Source organism: Hyposmocoma kahamanoa, unplaced genomic scaffold (genome assembly GCF_003589595.1).
Source record: "Hyposmocoma kahamanoa isolate Upper Pololo Valley unplaced genomic scaffold, ASM358959v1 87, whole genome shotgun sequence".
Lineage (NCBI taxonomy): Eukaryota > Metazoa > Arthropoda > Insecta > Lepidoptera > Cosmopterigidae > Hyposmocoma > Hyposmocoma kahamanoa.
Genome location: NW_020654422.1, coordinates 13,391,726 through 13,401,672, shown reverse-complemented (window position 1 = coordinate 13,401,672; position 9,947 = coordinate 13,391,726). Strand labels below are relative to the sequence as shown.

At 33.9% G+C, this 9,947-nt stretch overlaps 1 protein-coding gene across 1 annotated transcript; it reads right to left on the bottom strand.

The window, feature by feature from the left end:
* Positions 1 to 4,841: 4,841 nt before the first annotated feature.
* LOC113235385 lies at positions 4,842 to 9,929 on the bottom strand. Its single transcript, XM_026471066.1, has 3 exons — positions 9,833 to 9,929; positions 6,149 to 6,289; positions 4,842 to 5,178 (listed from the first exon to the last, which is right to left on the bottom strand). The coding sequence occupies exons 1-3, from the start codon at positions 9,927 to 9,929 to the stop codon at positions 4,940 to 4,942; spliced, it is 477 nt and encodes a 158-aa protein (XP_026326851.1). The 3' UTR covers positions 4,842 to 4,939.
* Positions 9,930 to 9,947: the final 18 nt, after the last annotated feature.

The following is a 9,947-nucleotide window of genomic DNA, read 5'->3' as shown; positions in this document are numbered from 1 at the left end:
TTTTACTTGCAAGACTTAAGTTATTTATCATACAGTTCACTTAAGAGTACTTACTTTGTGAAGTATATTAAGTAAGGTAAGAATTACAGGTTTTTATCTGTATTTAACTGAATATGTAGCAATTTGTATATATTTTTTTAATGTTTGTCATAACAATGTATATGTACTTCCATTGTGTACAGTCGATGTTCTTTAGATACCTGACCTCTTAACCGACCTTTTGGTTCTGAAAGCCTTCATACGAATTCAACAGAAAAGTGTAAAGGAGTTCCAGTTTTTGACTGAAATTTGTATTTATGTAATGTAATTAAAGATCAAGGTGGGGTAAAAAATTTCTTAAAACGTCATTCATTAATGATACAATAAGGAAGTCATACCAAAATGAATTTTACGGCTCACAGGTTAAGTGTTAAGTTTGTTTAATACTTTTCTTCACACTGATCTACTTAGAACTAATTAGTCCGTTTGGGGATCACATATCTTAAGATATCGGCCGTACGTAAGGTCATATTTTTCCTTGTGTACATCACTGGAACTATTTACTAATGAGAACACTGTAGTGGACTGTATTTTTTTCAGTTCGGGTGCTATCGAAAAGCGTGCAAGACCAAAGGAAATGTACTTACGGTTTATTTAACATAACGCACAGCTATCAACCAAAAGACTCAAAAGTGACAACAACAAGAAAAGGCGCCAAAAACAAGTACATTCAAATTTAGAATTTTAACATAAAACTATATTTGTAGCTACTGCTGCGATTTGCTACAAACTTATTTAATTATTTATCGAAAAAAGAGCAGTTTCATCTAAATTGTTCTCAAGACAGACAGTTTTATTAAGATTTACGATATTAAATTAAAACAAAACCTTCGCTTATGAAATTGCTTCTATAGCCTTATTTGTTAATTTGATACGGTTAAAAAAAACTACGCCTACAAACACGCAACTAAAAATGTTGACCCTCAAATGAGAGCTGTTGAAATTATTGCGTAGTCGGTTCAAATATCAAAGAACCTGATCCTGTACTATACCTGGTGCTTTGTTTTCAAGTGCGCTCATTAGGAACCTCTCGCTTTGGACGAGAAATCTCACTCCCATTGAAAAAGTTCAAATAAGGCTCGCTACACAACAACAAGTGGATATCACTTAGATTTTTTTGCTATCCTGTTTTCGAATTTCAATAAAGGTTTTGGACTCAGGCTGAGGACGTGCTGCGTTTTGATGAACATTGGCGTTATAACTTGTGTTGCCTTAATAATGTTGGTTTTTAATAATAAATTATACCAATAATACACTAGCACTAAAGTTCTGTGTGAAAGAGTTCGCCCGGGGAAGTAATGACACCTACCCTATTCTTGCCGCCAAGCAATAATGTGAGCATTACTGCGTGCTGGTTTGAATGGTAAGGGTGTTGGTGAAATTACAGGCACATAGGACTTGTTAACGTACGTATCAGGGTAACGGACAGGGTACGTCTGAGAGGCACAGTGGCAATGCTCCTCAGATCTTTGCGATTTAAAGTTGTGAGTGGCACTGAATGAGTACAAATTCTACGCCCCGTCGTTTGATATCATTAAAAGAAAAACTAAAAAACTCACATCAATTTTTTTCTTTATTTAGTTGAATTTACTGCACCTACAAAACTACATCAATCATCATTGAATTCAAATGCTCTATATTCTTAAAATATAGTCTCATTGAAAATTCACCATCAATTACCCGATGGTGAATTTTCAATGAGATCGCACCCTTACTTTCCAATCATGCTGAAGCACACACTTAGGAAATAGCTTTTAAAACATCAAAGGCCACAAAGAGATGGGGACTGGAAAATTATTTATTAGTAGCCCGAAAGGGATTTATGGCTTCGGATACGCTATTCTCTTCGGTATAGTGACCACATACTTTGATTTGAGTAGGATGTAAAATTTTAATGAATTTTCGTTTGCTAGCTGTTTGATGTCAGCTCTTGTGACTTTTCATTAAAATTTGGTCGAGTTTTGATTTTTCGTAAATAAATAAATTATAAATATAATAAATAATTGTTCTTGTTCTATGAATTACGCCAAAACACATTTATTCGACTGTCGTGTAAGTATTATAATGAGAAATTTAAAGACATCGACATTTTTTCGTTATCATTGACGAGTTACAAGAAAAATGTGGGAAATATTATATTTGACAGAGGACCTCTTGAATAAACTAAAACCTCTGTGACAGGTTTAATTACTGTCTACAATATATTGTATTATTTGTTTTCTGTATGTGTATTTTAGATAGGTGTCTACTGTACAAACTCATATTTTGTAATAGGTACTTGTACGTATTTAATGGACCAACCTGGTTTGTTAGTAAGTTAATATATTTCTTGTAAGATTTCTATAACACTGTACGTTTTCCTAAATAAATAAATAAAAAATTGACAGTGTCTCAAGGCAAAAGTCTTTGACCAATGTATGTTGCCAGTGATGACTCTCGGCACTGGGACGTGGTTGCTCACTAAGGGCTTCACAAGAAGGCTCAAGGTCACTTAAGGACAAAAGAAATGGCTATGCTCGGAGTTTCAATGCAAGATCGAATCAGTAATAAGGGTATCCGCAAGGGATCCAGAGTAACCGAAATAGCTAAACGAATTGCGAAACTTAAGTGGCAGTGGGCGAGGCACATTGCTCGCTGAACTGATAGCCCATAAGTCAAAGTCAAAGTGTTCTCGACCGTCGACCGCGTACCGAAAGATGCAGCGCATGTAGACCACCCACAAGGTGGACCGATGACCTGGTAGAGGTTGCTTGCATCCGCTGGATGCATCAGCACAAGGCCGGCTGTTGTGCCGTTCAACGGGCCTATGTATATAATGATTATGAATAATATAGACAATAATAGTAGAATGTTCTCATATTTAGTCCTGTTTGCTAAACCCTGTTTACGCAATCAATGTGTGGTATTTGTCAAACAAGAATGCATGAACGCTTGACCGCCATTAGTCTACAAAATGTCTAATATCATAACAATGGAAATCTCCTGTGTGTTCTAATTGTAGAAAATTCGAGCGGTCCGTAATTGTGTTTGTTTGATATAGACATTGTACCTACTATGAAATCAGGGTCTATACCAAGATTCTCGCAACACGTATTAAAATAACGACATTGAGTCACCCTACATCAGTTCATTTTGGTTACAAATCCCTTTAAAGGCTAAAAGAATGGTTTCAAGATTTCCTCGATTAAGGGTCTGCCTTTGAAGTATCTTATGCAATAAGATATAATTATTAACTATGTTTGTGAAGTCGAATGGAGTATAAGATGAAAAAAGTATTTTTGTTCTATAAATGTCTAAACGATTAATTTTTCTTTTTGACGATCTCCGTGGTCGAGTGGCTTGCACATCGGTTTTCGTGGTGTCGCTATCTCTGAGGTTCGGTCAAAAAACTAACATTTCTATGATGTCTCGTGTCTGGGTGTTTGTGGTACTATTGTTGTTTCCGATTTCTATACCACAAATACTTTAGTTACTTACTTTGGGATCAGCGTATGTGATATTATCTAATATTTATATTTAATATTTATTAAGGTACATAGTGCAAAAAGCTTACATCTTATACTGTAATTAAATCATTATAAAATTACTTGTGGTGGTCAACATAAAAAAGCAGGAGATAAACCGTATTAAGATATTACTTAGACGGACAGTAGATAACTTCAATCTTAATATAACACTTATGTACTAAACTTAAGTACTTCTTAAACTAATGCTTAAATTGATAAGATACTCTTAACGCAACGCATTAAGAGTTTCTTTTGCATTGCAAGCATTGGTTCAAGTTTAAGACATATTTAAGTTTAGTACAAGTGGACATTGGCAACAAGTTTAAAACCGTCGATGGGACTGTTTATTCATTTCCTCTTTATTTTCCAAGTACTTATTTAAGCTGACAGTGGGACAATTCATCGTTTGTTGATCTGATTTACTTCATATGAATTTAAGATTATACGTTTCTTGACTCGTAGGGTGCTAACTGATAATCAGTGTAGGCAACGCATTGCATTTTGCCTTTACCGTTTTATTACCGCGCCTGGCAGCACACAAACTATCTTCAGACATAGTGTCTTTAAATGAAGAGTTTGTGTTTTATTATTGTTTATTTATGTTTTACGTTTGAATGTTTTGTTCCTTTGTGGTGTCATTTGTGTGTAAACATATAAATGTATTTTCTTTGTTTCTAGACTATTCAGTCTATTATCAGTATTTTAGAAAACAATATTTCGATTATATGTTCTAATTGAAATTACATCCAGAAATGGATTATCCGCAATTTTCGGTTTCATTTCGCAATTTAAACGGTTTATCTACGAAGTTAGTCTCTAAATGTTTGTAATGACAATAATTTAATCACGACCGACTTATTCAAATTATAATAAGTTTTAATTAATTCTAATAATGTTATACCCATTTCCAATTCACTTACCTTTTGGATTTTCTTTGTCTATAACTATACATAAATAAATTATACATAGCTAATAGCTATGTTTCTGTCTTTGATGCTATGATTTATTTCCGTGATAACACCTTAAATGCATAGCAGTAATCAGTATACTACTACTAGAGCCCAATGTAAACGGCATGTGGCTTGTATGATGTACTTAAACTTTCTCGATTCGTATTATATTCTATGCATTAGTAAACTGTACCACAATGTTTTACCCAAAAAAAAAATAGAGCGGAGAAGAACCATTTGTGTTGAATAATCTCTAGCGAAACCAATGAAACACGAGTAGATAAATAGGCGTCTGAGGTAAATAGTGAAGATTATCATTTTAGCCTCATTATTCAAGTAAGCGAGTCGACCGCTTTGCTTTATTTCTATATTATTCAAGCCCAATGTTTATTAACCTCATGAATTGAAATCAGCCATAAAAAGGTTGTCCAACTTGTTTCTCTTTTACACATTTGCGAAATAAGGATCGTTGTCCACTTCGGAGTGGTAATGGTAATCGAATTTTGTTTGGTGATAGTCGAAAGTTCCAGAATTATTATGAAATTCTTTAAGCATTTGCATGCCTCTTTCTTTGTCGTACTCGTAGCCTTTGGAAATCATTTTTACTAAGCTATTGTTGTTAGGGATTAGAACTGTTCCATTCATTAAATCAATGAAATCACTTTCCTCTCTTATTGAACGTTCTGAAAAAATAAGTGTCTTTAAGTACGTTTTAATAATTATATACTGTTTTCTTTTGGTAGAGGTAATGATGGAATTAAAATAAATTAGGTGTGCATGCTCCGTAGTCGACCTTATCGTTGCTTTAAGGTGAGATGGAGTTCAAATGAGCACTCATTTTTTAATAAAAAAAAGCACAGGTAAAAGCTATAAAAATACTATATTGCTCATTTGTTCGTAGCATTTTAGAGTATGACAGCCAAATTAGGAATTCTCGTCATCATATTTACATTTCTCGGCTTGACAATCTGTGCGTTAAGCATCATCTCCTGCCACTTGAAATTCGTCGTGATACTAATGACTTAAAGTTTTTATTATAAATATCATCGGGTTCTATTGACTGTCCGGAATTGCTATCATAATTATCACTGAGAGTTCCCTCTAAGTATTTTAGAAACATATTCACTTTTGGTTCTACCTCCGGCCCAAACTAATTACAAGCATTGACCTACCAATCCAATGTCAATGATTACAGGCAAAACGAGTTTATTTGGAGTGCAAGCTATAATTTTAACATTTTATGTAATATTTTTGGTCTGGATCTGTTCAATACGAGTTTGATTTCGGCAATGAGAACACTGAGTGGGCATTTCTTTGACTGTTAGAGAGGATTACAACTTCTGTGGTTTTTCTTCTCTTTTTTTAAGTTCATATATAATAAGTTAGGTAAATTGTGCACCAGATTCCTTGTTATATTTTTACTTGTGAGGATCTTTAATTGGCTCAAAGTTGTTATTTATGTTATTTATTTAATTTACTTTTAAGCTGCTGATTTTCCTTCAAATAAATAAATAAAGTCTAGCACGATGAGACAATGCGGGTTGGCTACTTACACGTTTTCACTGGCAGTGCAACGCATATCGGGTACAGCTAGTGTGCTATAACAAATTATTGTTTTAATCTGTAGGCGATAAAATAATGCGCAATACTTACTCATGGTGGCCTTCTTCAGAAGTGTGGTTAAATCTCTAGATATAATATTTATTAATGTCTTGTTGCCAAACATAACATCCAACAGACCGTTCTTAATATATTTATCTGGTCTATACTCAATTTTTTCTGATTCTGTTACATCTTTTATGTTAAAATTCCTTGCGCTTATTTCAAAAATTATATGCACTATAAAAATAACTAGCAATATAATTTTTTTGTATTTGTTCATTGCTTTCAGATGTCTTCATCGATATGTGAACACGTAAACATTGTGAGGGGTTTTTAAACCAATTTCAAACCAAGTTGATATTTCCATAATATCCGCATTGAATGTTAAAAATGTTGATGTGGAAAAGGATGTTAGCAGTAAATATTGATAATATCAATGGAATGTGCAATAATTATCATGCATCACTAGAATTCAGACTTACGTCGTACTAGAATGAGTTGTAGTAGCGAGTAGTTGTCACGAAGTTGTGCGGTAATTATATATTTGTTAAATTTTGATGTTATAAGTTCACAGTTAAAAAAACACTAACAATGCTCTGTGTGTGTATGTGTATGTGTGTGTGTTTGTATGTGTTTGTGTGTGTGTGTTTGTGTGTGTGAAGAGTAAAATGTTTAGTTTATAATTTAAAAAATTATAAATACGACCTCTATAGTAGAAGAATCTTTGCGCAAACAAAATTCTAGCGCTGTTGTGTTCGGAACTTGTAAAAAGTCTTCGATTAGTATACACAGAACAGTTTCTAGAAGGGGAAATGATTTAGTGTTGACGCATTAAGGTTAGGAGCAGGTACAGTTGCCGTACTGATAGCACGTTCGCTTCCAGATATAGTTGCAATGTAGGAAAAACTCGGTGTTTTAGGAGTGCAACCTTCAGCAAACATCTTTAAGCTCTTTCTAATATTATTAGATTGTTTTTAGTAGTTCCCCCCAAGACGTAACGCAATAGGTAATTACGGATTGTACTAGCGCTAGATACAAATTTCGCACAGTTTTGCTGTCAGTGACTTGTCTAAGGTATTTAAAAAAGTAGATGAGTTTCCGAATTCTTTGAGACAAATTTTGAATATGTGCATAGAAAGAGAGATTGTTGTCAATAGTGATCCCAAGATAGCGTATGCTTTGTGTTTTGTCAATACTTTTACAGTTGCAGGCAATAGTTGGGGGAAATAAGCATGTATGGACATATATGTTGTGGCTTAAACAAGAGGAAGACGTGGTGTTCCGATTCCAGAAAGTTATATATTTCGTTTTAGCTATAGTTAGGGAGTTTGCTGCTAGCCAGAATGTTGTGTCATCCGCGTAAGCAATTATTTTACAATTTGGTAATTAGAGTTGACAGATCTCATTTCTAAAACATAAAAGGAGGATTGGGTCAACAATATCAGCTTGCGGGGCACCATGTGTAATAGGGAGCTCATCACTAAGTTAGTCACCAAGTTCGATTTGTCAGGTATTCCGTCAATCATTTCAACTTTGTTGCTCTAATGCCAAACTTTTCTAGGTTTCTTATCCCGATCCCTATAAGTAAATTGAACATGCATGTTCTAGAGTAACGTAAATACGTATAACAATTATACACTCCCCGACACATAATTCGAGCCACCTCGCATCAGTATTAAATGTCCTAAGCTTAAACAATGTGCGATTGATCAAGAATCAAAGATTCAAATTTTGAAACTAGTATATTAAAAGTCTCTTCCATAAGTCCTTGTTGGAAATTTCGACTTGCAAAACCCGGGGGAAACTTTTTTCTTCGATTATAACACTATTTTTGTATTCTAGCCCTTTAAGGCAAAAACGCGAGGTGGCTCGACAATCCACAATTTCGTTTTTTGTCAATATGCGTCTATCTCAATACAAAACAAAAACATTTAATGAACACAAATTAAAATAACCCTCGAGACTTTTGTTTTTCCTCTGAATTTCTTTAATAAATCGAAAAAATAGTATAGAACTCACTAATACCGAAGAAAAATAAAAACAGTACACAATTGTTTTTACCTTAACTCATCGACACTACACCAAGGTCGAATATTTCAGCGTGCGCCATTTTCTAAACTTTACATTTCTTTAATATAAAATATTATAATACAGTAACATTTATTTATGTTGTCATTATACCAATTGCTGTTTAATTTTAAATATCCCATTCAAAATGCCACGAAAAAGCAAATAATTTCTGTTTTATGACGCCCCTTCCCGTAGTAATCTTGGCCTAAAGTCCTCCATTACCAGAATGGTAAAAAACTACAACAATGTGGCATTACAATTTGACAGTGACGTTTATTCGCGTAACCTTAATAAGTACAAAGCCGAATCAAAAAGGCTACTTTAGGCTACCTTAGTTGTCACCCACATGCACATACATTTATTCCATCGAGTACATAACCAGAAATAGAGACGAAATATTTTTTCATTTGTATGAAAACTATTCTGCCAAATCATTAATTGTAAATGAAACAACACAATAACTTGAGCCACAATGTCTATTGTTTTGACCACTTGTTTGTGTATGTTTTGTAAGTAGTCCCAAATAAATAAATATTGTCACAAGCACTCACTGAGCTTAAATTCAGCTCTATGTCACTTGCAATAACAACGATCCAAATTATAAATTCAGCATATTGTTAACTCAATTTTACAGGACTCAAAAACTAAAACAGACCGAATAGAATTGACCGAATCTCACACTATCGTAGTCAACTCAAGCGGCTTCCTGTTCGTCTCCGCAGGAATTTACATATTGTCTCTGTTCTCTTCAATATTCTTCGTAACCCTTCGTCCCCCGAGTATCTGAAAGAGCGTTTCGGCTTTCTCAGGTATCAAGACAAAACGCTGTCGCTATCTCGTTAGGTCCCAGTGATATTTTCCTTCCTTCAATTTCAGTTTTTATTCTCACTCATTTACTGTTCATGCGGTCAGATTTTGGAACGTACTTTCTATTTCTGTTCACGAAAGTACATCGTTAGCTACTTTTAAATTGAGAGTTAAAAATTATTTATCTGCTGTTCCAACCATTTTATAGGTTTTTTATTATGAAATATGTATTTATCTAGTTTAATGTTATTAATATTGTATTACATAATATAGTTTTTTGTGCACGTAAGCCCGTGATGGTAGTTACTTTGTCCTGTATTAGGGGTCTGCAGGAAGAAATTTCTTATAGAAATAAGCAGTACCTTTTGTTTGTGTTTTCCTTTTATTAAATATAATCTGTGCTTTTTCCTGTGCAATAAATAACATAATAATAAAATGTATTGCACGAGGTAACCAAAATTTATTACTTTTAAGCTTAAGTTACATCAGATGGATTAATCAGTTGCTCGTTTCAAAATAATTTTTTGAAGACTCATGGCGCTGGTTGATGGACCAATTTGTTTTAGATCATAAATCGGAGTCGAGCGAGCTGAAACCAATACAAAAAATTATCGACGGGACGTCTATGGCCACTGTCAACATTTTAACGACTTAATATCGGTTCTATAAATGAATAAGTAAATGATGTAGCTATTTTTTTTTGTCACGATATTTTTCTTCACCATTAAAACAAGTCATAATTAAAAAAATAACATGATGTGAGTGATATTGCGCAAGTCAAGTCAACCGACTAGAAAGCAGCTTGTTCCTGACTCAAGGTTATCTTGCAGTCCGGTATATGAAAAGAAAATGTCTTACCTTGTCGCATAACATTTGCAACAGTTCTGTCCTTAAGGCCATTAAAACCTTGGGACATAACGTCTACCATACTGCTGTTCCCATAAAATATATCCATAGCTCTATTCGTTACCCA